The sequence below is a fragment of the Thalassophryne amazonica genome, chromosome 7 (genome assembly GCF_902500255.1).
Source record: "Thalassophryne amazonica chromosome 7, fThaAma1.1, whole genome shotgun sequence".
Lineage (NCBI taxonomy): Eukaryota > Metazoa > Chordata > Actinopteri > Batrachoidiformes > Batrachoididae > Thalassophryne > Thalassophryne amazonica.
In genome coordinates this window covers 44077482-44100956 of record NC_047109.1, presented here as the reverse complement: position 1 = coordinate 44100956, position 23475 = coordinate 44077482, and the positions used below count along the sequence as shown (strand labels likewise).

At 42.6% G+C, this 23475-nt stretch overlaps 1 protein-coding gene and 1 long non-coding RNA gene across 5 annotated transcripts in view; one reads left to right on the top strand and one right to left on the bottom strand.

The window, feature by feature from the left end:
• sh3d21 (SH3 domain containing 21) overlaps positions 1-2726 on the top strand; it is a 58064-nt gene extending 55338 nt beyond the window's left edge. For all 4 annotated transcript variants that reach the window (XM_034174079.1, XM_034174078.1, XM_034174077.1 and 1 more), the window contains 2 exons: positions 2110-2173; positions 2300-2726. In XM_034174079.1, the coding sequence (XP_034029970.1) occupies positions 2110-2173; positions 2300-2332 (97 nt within the window). In that variant the 3' untranslated portion in view covers positions 2333-2726. The remainder of the gene's footprint in view (positions 1-2109; positions 2174-2299) is intronic.
• Positions 533-17220, bottom strand: LOC117513844. The gene is made up of 3 exons (XR_004561728.1): positions 17101-17220; positions 3709-3716; positions 533-543 (listed from the first exon to the last, which is right to left on the bottom strand). It is a non-coding gene; the product is annotated as an uncharacterized LOC117513844 (long non-coding RNA).
• Between the last annotated feature and the right edge of the window lie 6255 nt (positions 17221-23475).

Genomic DNA, 23475 nt, shown 5'->3' with positions numbered 1-23475 from the left:
TCACCACATCTACTTATTGTGACCACACTATTCCACCATGCTCCCTCTCATTCAAACACATGTGCTCCATCTTGCTCCTGCTGACTTTCTGCAGAGCGTATATCTCCACCTTTCCAGACTCATCTCAGCCTGCTCTCTACTCTCACTACAGATCACGTCATCTGCGAACATCATAGTCCATGGAAAGTCCTGTCTGATCTCATCCATTAATCTGTTCATCACTGGTGCAAACAAGAAAGGACTCAGAGCTGATCTTTGGTGTAATCCCACTTCCACCTTGAATGCATTTTTCATTCCTACAGTGCATCTCACTGCTGTAACACTATCCTTGTGCATACCCTGCACCATCTTCACATTCTTCTCTACTACTCCAGACTTCCTCATATAATATCACAACTCTTTTCTTCAAAACCTGTCAGAGGCTCTCTTTAAATCTTCAAACACACAATGTAATTCCTTCTGTCCTTCTCTGTACTTTGCTATAAGCACTTTCAGTGCAAACATTGCATCTGTAGTGCCCTTTCTTGGCATGAAACCATATTGCTGCTCCCACATCTTTACCTCTTTCTCAGCACAGCTTCAACTACTCTTTGCTGCAACTTCATGCTATCACTGATCAACATTATGCCTGTGTAGTTACTGCAGCTCTGCACATCACCCTTATACTCAAATATTGGTATTGGTACACTTATTCTCCACTCCTCAGGCATCGTCTCAAAGTTTTATTAAATGATTTGATTAAAAACTCCACTGCCATTTCTCCTAAACATTTCCATGCCTCCAATGGAATGTCATCTGGAACAACTGCCTTTCCACTCTTCATCCTCTTCATAGCTCTCCTCACATCATCCTTTCAAATCCATTGCACTTTTTTTCATTCATCAATTATAATGAATTACACAATCACCAAAAGATATTGTGAATTGATCATACAAATGTTTATGAGTTATAAGGTGATAGCATTTATTGTTTTGATGTTGTCTACACAAGTTGGTTAGAACTGATTCATTCACTCACCCACTTATCAGTATTTTTTTTCTATCCAAGAACCTCTGCTCTTACCAGCACAGGCATAATGATACACTGTGATCAAAGTGTAAAGTTTGACAGCCATGGAACAAAAACCAACCAGAGATGTGAAAGTCATTTTTAAGTCTCTCTATCAAATGCCACAGTATGATCCAATAATGGTACCACAGAGGATGAATTGTCATTCATAGCCAGCTGTAGAGCCCTCACCACCTTTATGCCTAGAGCAATGTATCCACCATGAGATCTTGCAGGTGCATGACATGAAGGTGGAAGCACATATTGAAGGTTCAAAGTGCATTTAATGCAAACTGGGAACTCTGAATGTTCATCTAATATCTTGGAAAAATATATCTAATAAAGTTATGATATGTTAGTCTCTCTCCTGACTCATTCTGACAAAAAAAATAAATAAATAAATAAATAAATAAGGAAGGAAATAAATAAATAACTGTTATTGTAACTGTTAATATTGACAGCTGACTTGTGTGAATGTGGTCTTACCTGTTCAGTATGTATCCAGGAAAATTTTCACGTGAAATGCCCACATTTTGCTATGTTCAGAGTTAGCTTAGAATCTATTTAAACACCTGTGTTTTCAGTTCTAGATAAGAAGATTTCCAGTGGCCTATGTTCATTAGCTGTGTCCATTACTGTTTTTCTGTTTCCATTTTATGTCTTTATTTATTTAATCATTTATTGATGTAATGTACACTTTGAGTCACAGCTGAAGGCCTTCTGTGTGTCTCCATGGTGCTAACACCATAAGTTTCCCAGTGTGCCTTGTCATCTTGTCACAGTATTTTAACCCACATGGGTCAAAATCCTAAATTATCACAAAAAGGTCATTTTATGCATATTGTTGATATAAAATTGTGAATCCTTTATTTGAGCACAAAAGAACAAATTATTATTGTTCCGAAGAAAATCCTTTCTAAGCCTTAACTGAAAGGGAACACACCTTTAACATATATTACATGGTTAGCATTTAACAACAAAGTGCTGAGATAAAAAGGGCTTTTCAGAGCCCTCAGTAAACATGTTGAAATATTCCATGTCTGCTTCCTCCCCTGTGTTCAGGCGAGACATGCAGGAAATGAAAGAAGAACTGACAGAGGAGAAAAGCAAAAGATTGGCACTTCAGGTCAGTGAAGTACTCGTATGAGTCAAGTTTTGGTCACATTTGTAGTTTGCTGACAACAAAGAATACTGAAAACTTGGTGTCCAAAATGTACTGCAATGTCTTATTTGTCATGTTTTTCTCATGCAGGAGGAAGTACGTGGTTTAAGAATGAAACATTAACCTCAGCAAACACTGTGACAGTCCTGGACTGCAAAATTTACCAAGATTAATATTTTTTTTAAGTGGAAAGTGAGATGACAAGAGAGTAGCTGGGCATCAGACTCATTCTGAGTGGACAAGATGGATCCTCCAAAAGACAATATATGTATTGTTTAAGATTTTATACAGTTAAATGCTGGAAATCATCACACTTGACCAAAGTGGGTTACATTTGGTAGCAATGTAAATGTTTTAAATATATACATTTTAGCAAATATCAAGATGCTTTTTATTCCTTTTGTTATAGATAATTTTTCTTTTTAAATAGAATTTACCTTTTTCAGATTTAAGGGCTGAACATAACATATTATATGCTGCTGTACATAGAAGGAAATATTGTGATGTCTACTGCAAAGAATTAAAATATATATTGTTGGGTTATACAAAGAGTAGGTATTAAAATCTAAATAGTTGAAACTGCCAACATCTGGGCTGGAAAGCAACACTAGGCTGTAACACGGCATTACCCCGTTGGGGGGCGCTGTATACCTACGAATTCTCAGTGGATTCTGGGTTGATGGAAGTTAACTGGCACTCGTGATCTCATGTAGTTCATGCAGAAAAGGAAATTTGAAAATACATGCTGATGGGTTGAGAAACACATTTTATTAAAGAAAACTTTTAAAAGAACGCTTCATGTGATTCTTGGATTTGTGTATGCAGAGTGTGTGGTGTGCTGTATTTTCTGCAGTTAAGAAAATCCTTTGCCACCTCAGAGTACTGAGCAAACTGAAACTGTGAGTCACAGAGAACTCAGTGACTCACTGTGATGGATACAGGGAATATTGGAAAATAATTACAGACCTTTTAAACAAGACTTTGAACTGGTTCAAGGAATGAAAACAAAAACCAGAATCTTAATATTGTATTAATTAATGTTCTGTAGCAGAAACCTTTATTTGAAATCATTGTAATAATGTTATTCATATTTTTTAAATTAAAAATTAAAATACTTTCTGCTCTGAATAACTCGGTGGTGTGTTCACTTACTGTCTTCCACTGTACATCAGAAATTTAACAGCAGCAGGCGATTAAAGTCAAATGTGGTTTGGTTTCCCTGTTCCAACCAGAAGAAGTAAATACGAGGTCTGTTAGAAAAGTAATGGACCTTTTTATTTTTTGCAAAAACCATATGGATTTGAATCACGTGTGATTGCATCAGCCAAGCTTGAACCTTTGTTCGCATGCATGAATTTTTTCACGCCTGTCGGTTGCGTCATTGTTCACAAATCTGTCTAAATTTGTGTTAGTGAGCACTTCTGCTTTGCTGAGATAATCCATCCCACCTCACAGGCGTGGCATATCAAGATGCTGATTAGACAGTATGATTATTGCACAGGTGTGCCTTAGGCTGGCCATAATAAAAGGCCACTCCTAAAATGTGCGGTTTTGCTTTAACGGGGTGGGGGGGTGGGGGGGGTCAGAAAACCTGTCAGTATCTGGCAGTGATGCCGGTACTCATCTGACCACTTTTTTTAGTAACGAGTAATCTAACGCGTTAATCTTTCCAAATCAGTAATCAGATTAAAGTTACTTCTCCAAATCACTGTGCGTTACTATTATTTTTGCATTGTGGGTCGATAGCAGCATTAAACGTGGTCCGTGGGCAGGAAGACTGAACTGCCCACTTTAAGTGAGCTGCGAGCTTTTCATCCACGGTTTTTGCGAGCTTTTCATCCACGGTTTTTTGCAGCCTCTCCCAGGCAGCAGCTACGACTTGTCCTCACCTCTTAAAGCAGTGACAACAGCACAAATGCACTGAGCTTTACAAAGACATTTTTATGCTTTTTTTTTTTCTCTCTGAGCCGCTCCGTATCTGCTGCTAAAAACAGCTGGTCCTCCGCCACACGTCAACGACTAACACTATTTTCCACTCAAATACACCTAAACTCTCTTTCTGAGGACCACATGATGTGAAAACACAATAAAACTTTCTTACCTGTAAATCTGGTCATGTTTCCTGCGTAAATAAATGTTATCCATTCTTTGTGCCCAAACGCCAAGGCAGGGGTGAATCCAGATGGAATGGGGACGTGGGGCAAGGATGTGCCCCCCCCACAACACCCCTAGATTAAAGGTCCAGTTTTGAAGTCGTTTTTTTTACTACAACTACTACTACTACTACTTAAAATAATAATTTCGACAAGTAAAATGTTTAGAGAGAATTTAAATATTAGAAAAAATTTAATAGTTACATTTATAAACAATGTAGGTTAGAAATTTTAAGTTTTACTGTTACAGTGCTGTCAACAGTTAAATATGAGGTCAAGAAAGAGGTCTTTATTTTACTTTTTATAAAACAAGTATTTATTTTCATTGAAGTCAAGAAAGGGTGACTATAAAGTGAGTTTTGGCAAAACAAGTATTGTCATGTTGAGATGGCAGGGGGTTGTTGTCGGCAGCTGGGGAAAGTAACTAAAAAAGTAACTAGTAATCTAACTTAGTTACTTTTCCAACTGAGTAATCAGTAAAGTAACTAAGTTACTTTTTCAAGGAGTAATCAGTAATCAGTAATTGGATTACTTTTTCAAAGTAACTGTGGCAACACTGGTATCTGGTGTGAAAACCATTTTCCTCACGCAGTGCATCACATCTCCTTCACAAAGAGTTAATCAGCAGCCAGACACCATCGAATGTGAGCATTTGCCCACTCAAGTTGGTTGCGATGACAAACTGCAGTCAGCTCGAGACCCCGATGAGGACGGCGAGGTGCAGATCAGCTTCACTACGATGGTTTCTGACAGTTTGTGCAGAAATTCTTTGGTTCTCTAAACTGATTGGTGCAGCAGGTGTCCAGGTGGCTGGTCTCAGACAATCTTGGAGGTGAACATGCTGGATGTGGAGGTCCTGGGCTAGTGTGGTTACACGTGGTCTGCGGTTGTGAGGCCAGTTAGATGTACTGCCAAATTCTCTGAAATGCCTTTGGAGACGGCTTATGGTAGAGAATTAATTTTTCCGACCAGCAGCACAGTAGCTCCCACCTGTAGGTTCCCTCCGGGTGCTCCGGCTTCCTCCCACATGGGGTGCGGGTGCGTGTAGGTGTGAATGTGTTTGTTTGTCTACATGTGGCCCTGCGACAGACTGGAGTCCTGTCCAGGGTGTACCCCACCTCACACCCTGTGACTGCTGGGATAGGCTCCAGCCCCCCACAACCCAATCTTGGATAAGCAGTTGAAGATGAGAGTGTGTGTGTGTGTGTGTGTGTGCAGCCTTTCAGAAGCTTTGTGATGATGTCATGCTGGAGTTCTCTGCTTTAATATAAACGCTGTGCAAAAAGTTTCAGTGAAGTAAACTATTAATACTGAAAACCAACCGTGCATTTCCTGTCACTTTTATTTATTTATTTATTTATTTGCTGCACCAGACATCAGCTGACAAGAAACACATTTAATAAATGACAAAGGGATAGGGGGAAAAAATCAGACACACAGACACGTGCTTCATTCCTTGCGAGGAAATAAGATAAGACTATATTGATCTCACAGTGGAGAAATTCACATTACATCAGCTCTTAATAAACACACAAGATGAGTGCGAGTAGAAGAAAATGTGCATCAAACAGCGTGTGCAAACATAAGTAATAATAATAATACTTGTAACAAAACAATAAAATAAGAAAATGAGGTAGAAATTATATATATATATATATATATATATATATATATATATATATATATATATATACGAGGTCTGTTAGAAAAGTATCCGACCTTTTGATTTTTTTTCAAAAACCATATGGATTTGAATCACGTGTGATTGCATCAGTCAAGCTTGAACCTTCGTGCGCATGCGTCAGCTTTTTCACGCCTGTCGGTTGCGTCATTCGCCTGTGAGCAGGCTTTGTGTGAGCACTGGTCCACCCCTCTTGTCGTTTTTTTATTGTGAAACCATCTGGATCACTCCTTAATCTGTGTAATCCCCATAAAATTGTCCCTGAAAGCCATATTAGTTTTCCGAACAGTGTCCACCTGGAGGTCTCTCACAGTTTCTGGAAAAAAATTGATGCAGCAAAGCTCCAAATCGTTCAGACATTTATTCACAATAAAAAAACGACGAGAGGGGTGGACCAGTGCTCACACAAAGCCTGCTCACAGGCAAATGACGCAACTGACGCATGAAAAAACTGACGCATGCGCACGAAGGTTCAAGCTTGGCTGATGCAATCACACATGATTCAAATCCATATGGTTTTTGAAAAAATAAAAAGGTTGGATACTTTTCTAACAGACCTCGTATATAAGTATGTATAAGTATATAAACATGATTGGAATTAAAAAATAGGAGCATCTTATTTACAATATGTGAAGTGGAGTATAGATGTGATAAACTCCACTAGTGCTGGAATTTGTAAAGAAGTTGTTATTGCACGTGATTTGTGGACATATTATTGCATGTGGTTATTTCACAGTGTTATTGTACAGTCTGACAGCAGCAGGGATGAACGACCTGCGGTATCGTTCCTTCTTGCACTGAGGGTGCTTCAGTCTGTCACTGAAGGAGCTACTCAGCTCCATTACAGTCGAGTGCAGAGGGTGAGAGGAGTTGTCTATGATGGATGTGAACTTGGCTAACACCCTCCTCTCAGCCACCTCCTCCAAAGAGTCCAGAGGACAGCCCAGGACAGAGTTGGACTTCCTGACCAGCTTGTTTAGTCTCTTTCTCTCCCGCTCTGTGCTGCCTGGGGCCCAACAGACGACAGCATAGATTAGAGCCAAGGCTACAACAGAGTCGTAGAAGGTCTTACGCAGAGGCCTACTCACTCCAAAAGATCTCAGTCTCCTCAGGAGGTGGAGGCGACTCTGGCCTTTTTTGTACAGGGCATCAGTGTTGTGAGTCCAGTCCAGTTTGTTGTTGAGGTGAACACCCAGGTATTTGAAACTGTCCACAGTCTCTATGTCCTCCCCCTGGATGTTCACCGGTGGTTGAGGTGGTGGTTTCCTCCTGAAGTCAATCACCATCTCCTTCGTCTTACTGGTGTTGAGACACAAGTGGTTGCGCTCACACCAGTCCACAAAGTCTGTGATGACCGACCGGTACTCCAGCTCGTTCCCCTCAGACACACGACCCACAATGGCGGAGTCATCAGAGAACTTCTGGAGATGGCAGCTGTCTGTGTTGTAGGTGAAGTCCGAGGTGTAAAGGGTGAAGAGGAAAGGTGAGAGGACGGTGCCCTGGGGGGGCCCTGGTGCTGCACCTTACCACCTCAGACTGACAGTCGCACGTACTGCGGGCGGTCAGTGAGGTAGTCGATGGTCCAGGCGGCGAGATGTCCATCCACACCTGCGTCCTCCAGTTTCCTCCGCAGCAGCACCGGTCTGATGGTGTTGAAAGCCCCGGAGAAATCAAAGAATATGTGTTGTATGGCTGGGGGTTCCTGGCTGCCTTTTGTTTCTGTCTTCTGTTCTGTCTTTTGTTTTTTCCTTCCAGGTGGCTTGCGTTCAGGACTGAGTGGCTGTGTGGCTGAGCTATTAGGACCTCACCCTGATCACCTGAGGCTGGTCATGTGCAGCTCGTCAGGACTCACAGCTGTGGTGCATCTACATGGATTGGGGCATGGTGGCATTTAAGTCTGGAGTACACAGTGTGTATTTGCCAGAGACTCGACCTTGTGACCAGACGGGTGAGATCGTCGTCTCGAGAGCCATCTCATCATCATGGATGCAGAGACCATACCAGGTTTTGATGCCATGGTCTGTGAAAGAGGAGGGGGTGAGGTCTCACGCTCGTCAGCACACTTCCTGAGGTACAGTAGGTTTTGTGACTAACATTAGTACAGTCAGTAAATGTGGTGTCCCTCACACCTTATTATATTGAGCTGTTATGTTAGTCGTTTAATCAGCCTCCACTGCAGTTGAGAATGTGAACTGGGTGTTCCATGCCTGCAGGGTGGGAAGCTGATTAGTGATTAAGCCAGGAAGTGTTTGCTGTTTATGTACACCTTTGAGTGGTCTCTCTGTGTGTGGAGTGTGGACTCACATGATGGGTTCTTCTTTCACAGACTCGGTTGGTCGCGGCCACCTGGGGGGTGTCGGCGGGGTCCTTGGGTCCGAACTGTTTCTGGCTCCGGACCGTTTGTGCTGCTAGGAGCGCACCGTATCTCCACCTCGCAGACCGCGCACTCATTTGTTTGTAATTTGCACATCACTGTTATGTTATTAAATTCAGTTATCCTTTGTACCGTGCTCTGCTTATTTTATACTGGGTCCTTCAAACGCTGGTCGGTTCTCCGTCCTGCGTCCGACACATAACAATATGACTCTCACCGATGTTGGGCCTGTAGGCGAATTGCAGTGGGTCCAGGATGTCGCTCACCACGTTGCGGAAGTGAGACGGGACGAGCCGCTCCGTGGTCTTCATGAGGTGGGAGGTCATGGCAACTGGTCTGTAGTGGACCGGTTCCTTGGTGTGCGGTGTTTTGGGAACCGGGACCATACAGGAGGTCTTCCACAGGGTGGGGACCACCCCCAGGCTAAGGCTCTTGTTAAAAATGTGGCTGAGGACCTCACAGAGCTCATCTGCACAGGTCCTCAGCAGCCTCGGGGAGATCCCATCAGGTCCTGCTGCTTTCCTCTGCTTCAGCCGCAGGAGCTGAAGTCAGACAATGTATTGAAATGGGTGGTCTGACGAGAATATTTTTTAGTTGAGTTAGTGCAAATGCCCACCCCCACTTCAAGCAGAATTTCTCGTGGAACAGCCAGGGGTGCTCAGATGCGTGAATACAGTAATATTTCCATCAACTTCAAAGGAAATCCATCCAGCCATTTTTGATTTATCTTCCATGTCTCCAGAAGACACATGGACGTGGACACAGACACACATGAGTGAAAATACCCTGATTGCTGCTTTGCAGATGTGAAGTGTAATAAAATACTGGTTCTGCTCAAAACTAATTAAGATTCTTGTTTGTAGCCTTAGTTATAGTAATGCATGAAAAAAATCATTTTCTCATCCAAATATTTTGTTTTCCAAATATTTCACACAGTTTACACAAGCAACATACAATATGGCCAAACAGTAAGGGCCCCTTCACACGTAGTGCGAATATGTACAACTCAGGGCGACTCATGGCAGTAAAGCTTGTATGAGCGCACCATGAAACATCGCACCGACGGACAGGCGTGCACGATGCCGGTGTCTTTCAAGCAAAACATACGCACACGTGTTGTGGGGGGAGCCGACACTCTGGCATGCCACATGTGCACTTCACAGTCATGGGGCACTTAGACAAATTTCACATCCACCTCGACAGTGAGTGTCTGCTGACTGTTGTTGTGTTAAAAGTGCGAATGGCCACACATTTGTAAGTGCTAAATGAATGGTGTGAGATGTTCATGTGTGTGGAATTTGGCCGACACCTGCCGGGAGAGGGATCGATGGGCTCTCACAGTGCACACTCTGTCTTTCAGGCTCTGGTGTGCACAAATAGTTGTAGCAACAGGTGTACGAGGCAGCTACAATTTTACACATTTTGCACGATTCCTGCTTCATGCGCACTTTATGCGCAAATCAACCAAATTCGCACTATGTATGAAATACATAATACATTCTCTATGCACGCGAGGGTTGCTGTACACAGGTCACTACTCCATCACGTGCTCACAACCATTCACTGCAGTTAATTTAATCATCAGTTCACCTAACTGGGATGTTTTTGTGATGGAGAAAACAAGTGTACAGAAAAAAAACTGTCACATACATGAGGACAACATGCAAATATTACACACAAACCCATCAGGAGGAGTCCAAGTCATGATGTTGCAGGTACTGTTAGGACCAACAACTGCTAACACCAGTGCCATCCTTCAAAATATGGTAAAACCAAAACATACATCCTAGTGTTATCAGTTGACAAGGACCCTTTCTTAAATAACACGATGACGACCGCAACAGAAACTGAGCTGTCAGCCAGTGAAGGAGGGTGGAGATTGTATTAAAAAAAGTGATGGATGTTAACAAAATTAGGGGATGTGGTGAGAACATCTTTATGCCTGGATAAGTTTTTAGTGATGATCTTGATCCTTGCTTTATACCATTAAACCTCAAGCGACCAAGCTATTCTCGTGACTAATATGACAGAGTGGGGTTATTTATAACCCCTTTGACTTTATATCGGAACACTTCTATATAAGTAATTGTTTCTGGGTGCCTCCCCCTCGAACTGCCACCTTATTGTGGTGGGGGAGTTTGCGTACCCGGATGATCCTAGGAGCTATGTTGTTGGGGGCTTTGTGCCCCTGGTAGGGTTTCCCAAGGTAAACAGGTCGCAGGTGACGGGTCAGACTAAGGGCAGTTCAGAAGCTCCCATGACCAGTACAAAATCAAGGACTGAGACGTCACCCAGTATGGCGGAGCCGGGGCTCCCCCGTAGCCAGGCCTGGGGTTGGTGCTCATGTGCGAGAGAATGGTGTTTGGGCCTTAGCCCACGGGGCCCGGCCGGGCTCAGCCTGAAAGAGCGACGTGGGCCAGCCCTCCTGTGGGTTCACCACCTGCAGAGGGGGCCATGGGAGTTGGGTGCAGAGAGGACTGGGTGGCAGTTGAGGGTGGGTGGCCCGGTGGCCCGGTCCGCACTCACAGCCTCTGGCTGTTGGGACGTGGAACATCACATCACTGGGGGGGAAGGAGCCTGAGCTTGTGCAGGAGGTTGAGAGGTACTGACTAGAGATAGTCTGGACGCTCCACTTTTCTGGTGTTGCCCACGGGAGAGGCGGCGAGCTGGGGTAGCATTGCTTATTGCTCCCCAGCTCATGTGTTGGAGTTCACCCCGGTGAACGAGAGGGTCACGTCTCTACGCCTTCAGGTCAGTGACAGGTCTCTCACTGTTGTCTCGGCCTATGGGCTGAGCAGCAATGCAGATTACCCGACCTTCTTGGAGTCCCTGGGAGGGGTACTAGATAGTGCTCCGACTGGGACTCCATTGTTCTCCTGGGGGATTTCAACACCTACGTGGGTGGCGACAGTGAGACCTGGAGGGGGGTGATCGGGGGAAGCATGGCCTCCCCGATCTGAACCCAAGTGGTGTTCAGTTGTTGGACTTCTGTGCTAGCCACAGTTTGTCCATCACGAACACCATGTTCGAGCACAAGGGTGTCCATAAGTGCATCTGGCACCAGGACACCCTGAGCCGAAGGTCAATGATCGACTTTGTAGTCGTATCATCTGACCTTCGGCCACATGTCTCGGACACTCGGGTGAAGAGAGGGGCTGAGCTGTTGACTGATCACTGCCTCGTGGTGAGTTGGATCCACTGGGAGGGGACGAAGCCGGTCAGACCTGGCAGGCCCAAACGTATCATGAGGGCCTGCTGGGAACGACTGGCGGAACCCTCTATCAACGAAGTGGACCATGTTCTCCACCTCCATTGTCGATGTGGCCACTCGTAGCTGTGGTTGCAAGGTCTCTGGTGCCTGTCGCAGCGGCAATCCCCAAACCCAGTGGTGGATGCTGGAAGTAAGGGATGCCGTCAAGCTGAAGAAGGCAGCTGACAGGTACTGGCAGGCCAAGCATGCTGCAGCCTGTGCAGTCACAGATGCAAAAACTCGGTTCTGGGAGGAGTTCGGGAGGCCATGGAGGAGGACTATCGGTTGGCCTCAGAGAAATTCTGGCAAACCATCCGATGCCTCAGGGGGAGGAAACAGCTCTCCACCAGCACTGTCTACAGTGCGGGTGGGGAACTGTTGACCCTGACTGGGGATGTTGTCGGGCGGTGGAAGGAATACTTTGAGGATCTCCTCAATCCCATCGTCACGTCTTCCAAAGAGGAAGCAGAGACTGGGGACTCAGAGGCGGACTCGTCCATCACCCAGGCCGAAGTCACCGAGGTGGTCAGAAAGCTCCTCGGTGGCAAGGCTCCTGGGGTGGATGAAATCTGTCCTGAGTACCTTAAGTCTCTGGATGTTGTGGGACTGTCTTGGTTGACATGCCTCTGCAACATCGCGTGGCGGTCGGGGACAGTGCCTCTGGATTGGCAGACTGGGGTGGTGGTCCCTCTGTTTAAGAAGGGGGACTGGAGGGTGTGCTCCAATTACAGGGGATCACCCTCCTCAGCCTCCCCGGTAAGGTCTATTCCAGAGTACTAGAAAGGAGAATTCGACTGATAGTCGAACCTCGGATTCAGGAGGAGCAGTATGGTTTTCATCCTAGTCGTGGCACATTGGACCAGCTCTACACCCTCCATCGCGTGTAGAGCTGATGGAGACCCCATGGAGAGCTGATGGAGACCCTTTCCTAAGGGCTATCCGGTCCCTGTCAATAAAAGTTCTAAATGGCTGTGAGCGGTCACGCCGAGCATTTAAAATTACCACATGCCCTATAGTTTTTGTCAGTAGGTCAGTAAGCACAAGACGTCACAGCAGGGAGCTGCCTGCCTGGATTAATAGCCTGCAAAGATGGGAGACTTGCTTGTACTTACATTTTCTCTGCATTCTGCTACTTATATGGAAAAACCAGTTTGGATATTTTGAATCACCTTGGTATGTGGAGTCTATATTTGGAGATAGTGAATCACTGTATTGTGTTTTGGTGTGGCAATGTGCCCAAAACTGGAGTTGTCCTTGAATTTCCCACAGAGAAGAAGCAAGAAGATGCATGGGCACAATTTGTCAAGAGGAAACAAAAGTAAATAACTCTACCATATGTTGGTGGTATTTCAGTGACTACATCAACATAAATGATGTGGGGCTGGCCAAGTACCTGAAGCTGAAGATGGTCACCACCCCCAGAATTTACCCTGAAGGTAAAGGTATTTGTATATATTCTGATCATGTGCCACTTGATGTACATATTGAAATTATGTAAATTAAACAGATTTGTTTTCGGTGTGCATGCCATGATACAGTAAAATCTTTTAGGGTGCATATTATGCATGCAGTCTGTAAGAGGCTTCATTTGATCATATGGCTGTTTCAACATGAATCGGTCCAGTGTGTTACCCATTTAAAGCTGTGGTGAAAAAATAACATTAACAATTTACACAACCAAATTTCTGACCAATACAGATCTTCTGACTTCCCCACCATGTTTGTTGTGATCATCATTGTTTTGGTCTGATTCTTCATCTGAATATAGTTCTGACTGTTCTGGCTCAAACCTGTAAGGCTGTACGCCACCTCGGCTCTATTCTTTCAATATCTCCTCAACTTGGTCCATTTCATTGTCATCATTCAGAGACATTTTGGATGAAAAGCTTTCCAAATCGCTGATTGTAGCCTCTGCCAATGTGAGCGAAAGCACTCAAGAATATGTTGTCCCTGCTCTGATGTCATGCAGCAGCACATGTGATCTCACCAGCAAGGAACATTTCTGGTGCAATGTGTGACCAAATAAACAACGAAGTAAACTGACACAGACTGATATGGGAAAAATAAACTGACTATTCTGTGGCTACTTATATAGAACATCCTTCAAGAAAAATATTGCTCTCCAGATATTTGCATGTGGTTTTTAAAGGTGCCCAAGCCCATAATATTATAAGGATATTAATTATGCATGAAATCATTAGTCCTGGAACAAGAATGTAAACATACCATTCACGCCATTTGGTGGTGGTATTGCAGTAATGCACATACAACCCCAATTCCAATGAAGTTGGGATGTTGTGTAAAATGTAAATAAAAATAGAATACAATGATTTGCAAATCCTCTTCAACCTATATTTAATTGAATACACCGTAAAGACAAGATATTAAATGTTCAAATTGATAAACTTTATTTTTGTGCAAATATTTGCTCATTTTGAAATGGATGCCTGCAACTTTGTTTCAAAAAAGCTGGGACAGTGGTATGTTTACCACTGTGTAACATCACCTTTCCTTCTAACAACACTCAATAAGTGTTTGGGAACTGAGGACACTAATTGTTGACGCTTTGTAGGTGGAATTCTTTCCCATTCTTGCTAGATGTACGACTTCCGTTGTTCAACAGTCTGGGGTCTCGTTGTCATATTTTACACCTCATAATGCGCAACACATTTTCAATGGGCGACAGGTCTGGACTGCAGGCAGGCCAGTCTAGTACTTGCACTGTTTTACTACGAAGCCACACTGTTGTAACACGTGCAGAATGTGGCTTAGCATTGTCTTGCTGAAATAAGCAGGGACGTCCCTGAAAAAGCCGTTGCTTGGATGGCAGCATGTGTTGCTCCAAAACCTGGATGTACCTTTTCAGCATTGATGGTGCCATCACAGATGTGTAAGTTGCCCATGCCATGGGCACTAACACACCCCCATACCACCACAGATGCTGACTTTTGAACTTTGCGCTGGTAACAATGGATGCTGGATGGTCTTTTTCCTCTTTTGTCCAGAGGACACAATGTCCATGATTTCCAAAAACAATTTGAAACATGGACTCATCAGACCACAGCACACTTTTCCACTTTGCGTCTGTCCATTTCAAATGAGCTTGGGCCCAGAGAAGGTTCCGGATGTTGTTGATGTATGGCTTTCACTTTGCATAATAGAGTTTTAACTTGCATTCTGGATGTAGCGACAAACTGTGTTAACTGACAATGGTTTTCTGAAGTGTTCCTGAGCCCACGCAGTAAGATCCTGTACACAATGATGTCGGTTTTTAATGCAGTGCCGCCTGAGGGATCAAAGGTCACGTGCATTCAATGTTGGTTTTCGGCCTTGCCGCTTATGTGTAGAAAGTTCTTCAGATTCTCTGAATCTTCTGATTATATTATTGGACTGTAGATGATGGAATCCCTAAATTCCGTGCAATTGAACATTGAGAAACATTGTTCTTAAACTGTTAAACTCTTAAACTGACTATTTTTTTCATGCAGTTATTCACAAAGTGGTGATCCTCACCCCATCTTTGCTTGTAAATGGCTGAGCCTTTTGGGGATGCTCCTTTTATACCCAATCATGAGACTCACCTGTTTCCAATTAGGTGTTCTTTGAGCATTCATCAACTTTCCCAGTCTTTTGTTCCCCCGTTCCAACTTTTTTGAAATGTGTTGCAGGCATCCGTTTCAAAATGAGCAAATATTTGCATAAAAACAACAAAGTCTGTCAGTTTGAACATTAAATATCTTGTATCTGTGGTGTATTCAATTGAATATAGGTTGAACAGGATTTTCATATCATTGTATTCTGTTTTTATTTACATTTTACACAATGTCCCAACTTCACTGGAATTGGGGTTGTACATGAATAAGACAAGTAGTGAAAATTCTGTTTTCTTTTGTTTTTACACTTGTTACATATCACAAACATCATACACAATTTTCTAAGTTGTGAACTTAATTGTCATGATTTCAGTATGCACATGCTATGCACATGGGAAACATGCTATAAAAACAAGATCATCTAGCAGTGAATTCCCCTTAAGTAAGGCTTGCTCATTCGTGAACATCACTAGATCCTATATTTAAGTTGTTGAAATATACAGAACCTACCTGTATTTTTGTGAAGCTGATCCAAACACAACAGCTGCGCTTAGTGTGCAATTTATTATACACTATAATCTAGTACCTTTAGCTTTGTAATAAATTGCACACCCTGAAATCCTTCTATGCTGTACAGCCTGTTTAAGATTTTCACCACTGTTCAATGGGTGAAATTATACTTCTTCACTATTCTGGCAATGCTATGTCTACTATCTCATGATCCATACAGTGTTTGCATTTGCAACTGCATGCTTGAGGGAGTGTCAACACCGATTCCTGGATAAGGATAGATGTGGAAAGCAATCTTGTGCACGCACATACAGTTTAACAGTGATTGCAATTTATAAGGAGAACCATGTGTATGCATGGTTTTACAACTAGAGTTGCACATTTCCACCTTTGTGCATTCACACAGTTTTAGTACACAAAGTGTTATGAATAAGGAACCTGGATTCTGACCAGTGGCATAAAGTATCTGGTATTTCTCTAGAGAATTCTTGGGTCCTACTGATATAACTTTGTGTCAAATGAGTAGCTACGTCAGGAGTCTTACATGACGTATATGAGCCTCAGTCACATCGAGACGCAACTGTGTGAGAAAACCGAGAGTCTCAGGTTGTCTTTGTTGCAGCTCCTTCAATAATTGCAATGCTGATTTTTTTTTTCAGGAAAATGACATGACTGTGAGGCAGCATGGTGACTTAGTGGTTAGCAATGTTGCATCAAAGCAAGACGTTCCCTGGTTCACTTCCAAGTTGGTCTTTCCTGTGTGGAATTTGTATGTTCTCTGTTTGCGTGGGTTTCCTCTATAGGTGTTTTGGCTTCCTCTGTCATGATTCGAGGTGGCGTGGTGCAGAAGGTTATAGGATGCAAATGCAGACTCACAGACAAAAACATTGGAGTAATCAAAAAGGCTTTGTGTACTAATCTGGCAAAAGGTTCAGTACACAGTATAATAGTCAGCGAGGCGGAGTTAACAGGCAGATGTGATGCTGAGGCAAGGTCCAAAAAAACAAACAAAAAAACAAATCAAAATAAAAAAACAAAAACAAAAAAAAAAACAAAAAAAAAAACAAAGCACATCATGGTGTTGGGCGGTTTATCGGCATACAGCACTGGCAAATGTCATATAATTGACAATATGAAGGCAGGATGAATGGGAAAATATGCTGAGACATTCTTGATAAAAAATCTGCTGCCATCTACAAGGATGATGAAGATGAAAGGACGGTGGACATTGAAGCAAGATAATGATCCCAAACACACAGCCAAGGAAACTCTCAATTAGATTCAGAGAATGAAAATAAAGCTGATAGAATGGTCCAGCCAATCTCCTGACAAATCCTTCAAGATTTGTAGACTGTTTATATGGAACAATGGGCCAAAATCACAACTGAGCAATGCATGTGACTAGTTTCTCCATATAGGAGGCATCCTGAAGCTGTGATTACCAAAAAAGGCTTTTGTATGAAGTATTAAAAAATTTCATTAGCGTATGCAATATTTTTTCCCTGTGTCATTTCACATTATTGCACATAACTTAATGTGTGTGTAGCGGCTGCACTCTGCGTTGTGTTGTTATGACTCAGCCTATTCGCTCCCCTCAGGACACGAACTCATGATCCTTGGCATGGAAGTCGGACTCTCTAACCAGAAGGCTAAATCCCAGGGCTCTGGCCTTGTGACCAGAGAATCCAATTGAGCTGTTGGGAGTGAGGTTTACTAACCACATCTGCACAGCGACACCTGCTGGCCTCCGTTACATGTGGACATATATGGTTTGGTTTCTTTCTATGTGTGGATTAGTTGGGTTGTTACCGACATCTGGTGAAAATTTCATGTCACTAGCACCTTTAGAAATATATTTACTGAAAACAATGGTGACGTGTTCAGTACTGTTTTTACCCGCTGTATATAATAATGAGAATTTAACCAGCATGACCTAGAAAAATGCTAAAACACACTTATTACAAATTAAAAATATTTTCTGATGTTAACATTTTGTAGTCAGCCATTTTTAGGACTTTCATGATTTTTATTGGTGATATAACAAATGAGTGTTTTTAGCAACATTTTTCTTTATAAATTACATAAAAAATAAGAGGATTCACAGCACACATATTATCTGTAGGGAAATTAGCAAAATCCACCTGAAATTTGAGAACATTAAAGGATTAATGTTCTCAAATTTGGTAGAGCATATTGATATTGAAATAACGTCTGAGTGGATCCTTGTCATTTGACTGCAGCTAGAGTACTGACAGGGACTAGAAGGAGAGAGCATATTTCACCCATATTGGCCTCTCTTCATTGGCTTCCTGTTAATTCTAGAATCGAATTTAAAATTCTTCTTCTTACTTATAAGGTTTTGAATAATCAGGTCCCATCTTATCTTAGGGACCTCTTAGTACCATATCACCCCAATAGAGCACTTCACTCTCAGACTGCAGGCTTACTTGTAGTTCCTAGGGTTTGTAAGAGTAGAATGGGAGGCAGAGCCTTCAGCTTTCAGGCTCCTCTCCTGTGGAACCAGCTCCCAATTCAGATCAGGGAGACAGACACCCTCTCTACTTTTAAGATTAGGCTTAAAACTTTCCTTTTTGCTAGAGCTTATAGTTAGGGCTGGATCAGGTGACCCTGAACCATCCCTTAGTTATGCTGCTATAGACTTAGACTGCTGGGGGGTTCCCATGATGCACTGAATGTTTCTTTCTCTTTTTGCTCTGTATGCACCACTCTGCATTTAATCATTAGTGACTGATCTCTGCTGTCTTCCACAGCATGTCTTTTTCCTGATTCTCTCCCCTCAGCCCCAACCAGTCCCAGCAGAAGACTGCCCCTCCCTGAGCCTGGTTCTGCTGGAGGTTTCTTCCTGTTAAAAGGGAGTTTTTCCTTCCCACTGTCGCCAAGTGCTTGCTCATAGGGGGTCGTTTTGACCGTTGGGGTTTTTCTGTAATTATTGTATGGCTTTTGCCTTGCAATATAAAGTGCCTTGGGGCAACTGTTGTTGTGATTTGGTGCTATATAAATAAAATTGATTTGATTTGATTTGATTGGAGCTTTGTATGTCACGTGACATGGATTATTCATTGCATTTGTGTTGCATTGCATTTACAGTGGAATTTGGTTCCATTTAGAGTGCAAATTTGGTTCCATACGTTTGGTACCATTGCACTCTGCACACACACACACCTACATACACGCATGTGTGCGCACATACGCACGCACATACACATGCGAGTGCACACATACGCACACAACGAGCACGCACATACACACACAATGCGCAAATGCATGCACACACAAAACAAATCCACTGCGCTGTAAGCCGCCTCACTTGACTTTTTTTGCTGCACTGAGGAAATACACAGTCTTCGTTTTTTGGTAGTACACGCGTGCACAAGTGCCTTCCCGCACGTCGGGCAGCTCTTAGCTTTAAAACAAACATGGCGCAGTTTATTTTGCTAACGGATGACAATTTGATGCACGGCATGGTGGACTTCCTTGTCAGAAATATTTTTGAACTCCTAGTATTTAAAGTTCGTGTTGGATTGTGCAGCAGTGACGCACCAAATATGGATTAATTTCTGATGTTATTTTTTTGGCTGCACTGAGGATGAACCAAAATGTAAGCCCCTTTTCTGTTGTTTGTAAATTATTATATAACAGCTGAGTGGATCCTTGTCATTTGATTGGTGCTTTGTATGTCACATGACATGGATTATTCGTCCCATTTGTATTGCATTGAATTTAGAGTGCAGTTTGATTCCATTTAGAGTGCAAATTTGGTTCCATGTGTTTGGTACCATTGCACTTTGCACACGTGCGCACACACACGCGCACACATGCACGGGTGCACACATGCTCGTGCATGCACATGCACGCGAGTGCCCACATGCAGACATGCGCGTGCGTGCACACACACACACAAAACGCGCGAACGTACACACAAAACAAACACTGCGCTGTCTGGAGGCTGTTGGCAGGAAGTTAGAACGAAAAGCTGGACTAGTTTCTGACGTGCTTTTTCTTTACTGCACTGAGGATGTACAGTCTTTTTTTTGGTAGTACACGCGCACACAAGCGCCGACCCAGTTGCGTGTGTGTGCGTGCGCGTGGGGAACAACGACTCTACCAAGGTGACGATTTGATTGAGCTAACTGATGCTGCTAATTCTTGTAACACACACACATACACACGCACACACAAATCCACTCCGCTGTAAGCCATCTGGATGCATGAAGAGCTGTTCAAATGAAAAGGTGACGTGATTTTTGGCTGGACTGAGGAACTACACAAAGTCTTTTTTTTTTCTTTTTTTATGGAAGTCCGAAGTCAGTGCACAGCATCATTGGACTACATGTCACAATTTGGACATTAGCAGCAGTGGAACACCAAAATGTAAGTCCCTTTAATGTTGTTCATAAATGACAAGGATCTATTTTAGCCGTTATATAAAACAACTAACGAATGTTTTTACATTCTTTCAATGAAACAAATATTTAATTTGGTGAAAGCTGGAACATACCATTCAACTTGGCTTCGCCTCATTGAAATATTTCACCTCATGAAATCTTTGTACCATTGAACTCATAAACCTTCATTATTTGTATAATATAATATAAAATGACAAGGATCATTATTTGTATACTATTAAATTGTTGAAAAATGGGTTAAATTAAAGGGTTAAATAAGTTTAAATATTTGTCCAAAGCAATTGGTAACACAACATATCGTTTATCTGTCAACACAGATACAGTACAGTTCCACCCTTCACGATCCCCAATTGAGTAAAGTTAACATAAAGAAGTTCAATGTTCAATTCATAAAAGATGGTTATGGTATTAGGTAGTTTCATTACTTTTACTGAAACATGATCTAAACTGTGGAAAACATCTTTCTTGTGTTGCATAGTTTTGATAATTTCCAATCAATACTCCAAGTTTGAAGACACATACAAAACAGATTTTGTTAAGAACAAACTCCATTGATATTTTAACTCCACTGTATACAACACTGTTCTCTCATCTGTTCCATCACAAATGAAATATCCATGTCAGTCATGCTATCCATACATGTTCTAAACCTGCTTCTTCCATTTAACTCCTGGTGGAAGGGAACTGGAGGCCTGCCAGTCCATTTCACGACCAACACATATAGACAAACACATTCCCTCACATTTGTGTTCAGTTTAAAGTCACCTATTCAGTTCACCTAATGTCTTTGAAAGTGGGAGCATGTCATGGTTCTGCCCTGTCCTGGGCTCATGTTTTGGTTTTGTCCCATGTCTGTGTCCTTGCCATCGATTTCTATTTAATCCACTAAATGGCGAAAGCAGCCTGTACTTAGCGTCATTCTGCGTAGTCAGGCATTAGATTACATAGAAATCTATGATGTGCTGACTTAAATTTTGGGTTAAAGTGATCTGAAAATGCTGTTTGTGCATCAGAATCCACATCAGTACTTTTGTATGGTATGTTAAATTCACTGATTTTGGCATCGTCATCGGTACGCGACTTTCTGTCCCTCTCAGCTAACAGCGCCATTACTGACATCTGTGAAGCAGCGCACGTGGCCAGTCAGGGTGCGGAGTAATGCATTAAATGTGAAAAGGTGTAATATTTTGCAACCTTACACCCGATATTATACCATCTGAAATTTCACACGATTAACCAATCAGATTTGCGGAAACAATGTAATTAGATTAGAATTAGAAGTCGCACTTTCATAATTCTCAGTTGATCCCTTTTTAATTGATCTGTTTTTTTTTTTTCTTCACATCAGGTTTTCTATCCTGAGATATTCTGTAAGAGCAAATTTATAGAATGGAAATGCTTTTTGTCTGAATTTGGTGGGTCACATGACTGTCGCTTTGACACTGTATATGAGGTCTGTTAGAAAAGTATCAGACCTTTTAATTTTTTGCAAAAACCATATAGATTTGAATCACGTGTGATTGCATCAGCCAAGCTTGAACCTTCGTCCGCATGCATGAGTTTTTTCACGGCTGTCGGTTGTGTCATTCGCCTGTGAGCAGGCTTTGTGTGAGCAGTGGTCCACCCACCTCATCGGATTTTTATTGCGAGTAAAATGTCTGAACGATTTGGAGCTTTGCTGCATCAAATTTTTTCCAGAAACTGTGAGAGACCTTCAGGTGGACACCATTCAGAAAATTCAGATGGCTTTCAGGGACGATTTTATGGGGATCACACAGATTAAGGAGTGTTACAGCCGGTTTTAAGATCCGCCCACAGCAGCTGAGAGCGCGCCGCGCTCCGAGCAGCGATCGACAGGCTGAAACAACCAGATCATTTCAAAAGGGGGGGGTGATGGTCTAGTGGTTAAGGTGTTGGGCTTGAGACCAGAAGATCCTGGGTTCAAATCCCCGCCTGACTGGAAAGTCACTAAGGGCCCTTGGGCAAGGTCTTTAATCCCCTATTGCTCCCGGTGTGTAGTGAGCGCCTTGTATGGCAGCACCCTGACATCGGGGTGAATGTGAGGCATTATTGTAAAGCGCTTTGAGCGTCTGATGCAGATGGAAAAGAGCTATATAAAGGCAGTCCATTTAAAAGTGAAGGCTGTGTTGATCCGGGACGTCGTCTGACTACCACAGAAATGGCAGAAGCAAAAACCATGACAAAAACTCCTGTAACAGTGGAATGTGCCGAAAAAGTGCTGATGTCCACGTCTTCTGCCATTTCTGTGGTAGTCAGACGACATCCCGGATCAACACAGCCTTCACTTTTGAAATGATCTGGTCGTTTCAGCCTGTCGATCACCGCTCGGAGTGCGGCGTGCTCTCAGCCGCTGTGGGCGGTCTTTAAACCGGCTGTAACACTCCTTAATCTGTATGATCCCCATAAAATCGTCCCTGAAAGCCATCTGAATTTTCTGAATGGTGTCCACCTGGCTGTCTCTCACAGTTTCTGGAAAAATTTGATGCAGCAAAGCTCCAATTCGTTCAGACATTTTTCTCGCAATAAAAATCCGACGAGGGGGGTGGACCACTGCTCACACAAAGCCTGCCCACAGGCGAATGACGCAACCGACAGGCGTGAAAAAACTCATGCATGCGCACGAAGGTTCAAGCTTGGCTGATGCAATCACACATGATTCAAATCCATATGGTTTTTGCAAAAAATAAAAAGGTCAGATACTTTTCTAACAGACCTCGTATTATACTAATATAAGAATATACATGAATAAGATTAATTTCTCTATGATATACTCCATATTCCAGTGAACCGTTTTCAGATTTCTTTCAACTTGGTCCAGAAAAAATGATTGAATAATCTTACTTTCACCCTGGCTGGCATGGTTGTTTCATTTTATTTATTTTATTTGAAATTTTCAAATAGACACTTTTACGGGGAAGCGCTTTGTAAAAGTGGCGCTGCATGTGGGTTAAGAGCAGTCTTTAATATTAATATCTAATATGAGCATGCAAAGCTCTTACTTTCATCCCCAATTATTTCCCATCTTTTAACTTCCTAATGAAATTAATTAAGAATCATACTAGGATCTTGTCTTGTGTTTGACAAACTTATGGTATTATTTTCTGTCTTGCATCACAACATCTGGACTGAGACTAACAAATTCAAATCTGTTATATAAATAATCTGATCCTCTTCTGCATTAGTTTTGACAAATAGTGGCTGTACAAATATGAGACTTAGTTTGAATAAATGTAACAGCACAGTACAAGTGGCACGAA